At 39.5% G+C, this 549-nt stretch overlaps 1 protein-coding gene across 9 annotated transcripts in view; it reads left to right on the top strand.

The window, feature by feature from the left end:
* The first annotated feature begins 226 nt into the window (after positions 1–226).
* The window catches only part of dlg2 (discs, large homolog 2 (Drosophila)), a 450021-nt gene continuing 449698 nt past the window's right edge, over positions 227–549 (top strand). For all 9 annotated transcript variants that reach the window (XM_060909120.1, XM_060909125.1, XM_060909124.1 and 6 more), the window contains exon 1: positions 227–301. In XM_060909120.1, the coding sequence (XP_060765103.1) occupies positions 260–301 (42 nt within the window). In that variant the 5' untranslated portion in view covers positions 227–259. The remainder of the gene's footprint in view (positions 302–549) is intronic.

The following is a 549-nucleotide window of genomic DNA, read 5'->3' as shown; positions in this document are numbered from 1 at the left end:
ATGGGAAAGTGTCGCCTGAATGAAGCTAAAGCGCTCTATCTAGCAACTCTATTTCCATAATGCGATCACCAAAAGCAGCTCAGACCTGTGTGCTGAACAGCTTAGTGTGTGTATGTGTGTGTGTGTGCGTGTGTATGTGTGTGTGTTCACGTACAGTGATTTCACAGGACGTGATCCGGGAATGAAAATTGGTATCAAGTTTCTGTTTTATGACTGGCTTTACACAGTGGATCCAAACAGACTCCAAAACTCCAGGAAGATGTACAGAAGAAACTCTCGGAACTTTTTTGAGCAAAGTACTGTATGTATCACTTGACAATTAAGATTCTTATTTTACATATCGTCTCATCTCCTGCAATGCATGTGTAGTATAACATAGCAGCATAAGGAAGAGGAAATGATTTTAAAACATGCAGTGGAATGCATGCTGACTTATTTTCTATTTGCATGTTGAATCAGATTGAATTGAAATTTGATCTGCCGAGTGATTCATACCCCCAAATAGCCAAACACAGGATACAGCAGCTTTTACTAACATTATTCCTTCAC

The sequence above is a fragment of the Neoarius graeffei genome, chromosome 25 (genome assembly GCF_027579695.1).
Source record: "Neoarius graeffei isolate fNeoGra1 chromosome 25, fNeoGra1.pri, whole genome shotgun sequence".
Classification (NCBI taxonomy): domain Eukaryota; kingdom Metazoa; phylum Chordata; class Actinopteri; order Siluriformes; family Ariidae; genus Neoarius; species Neoarius graeffei.
The sequence above is the reverse complement of the archived record's forward strand: the minus strand, read 5'-3'. Positions and strand labels throughout refer to the sequence as shown.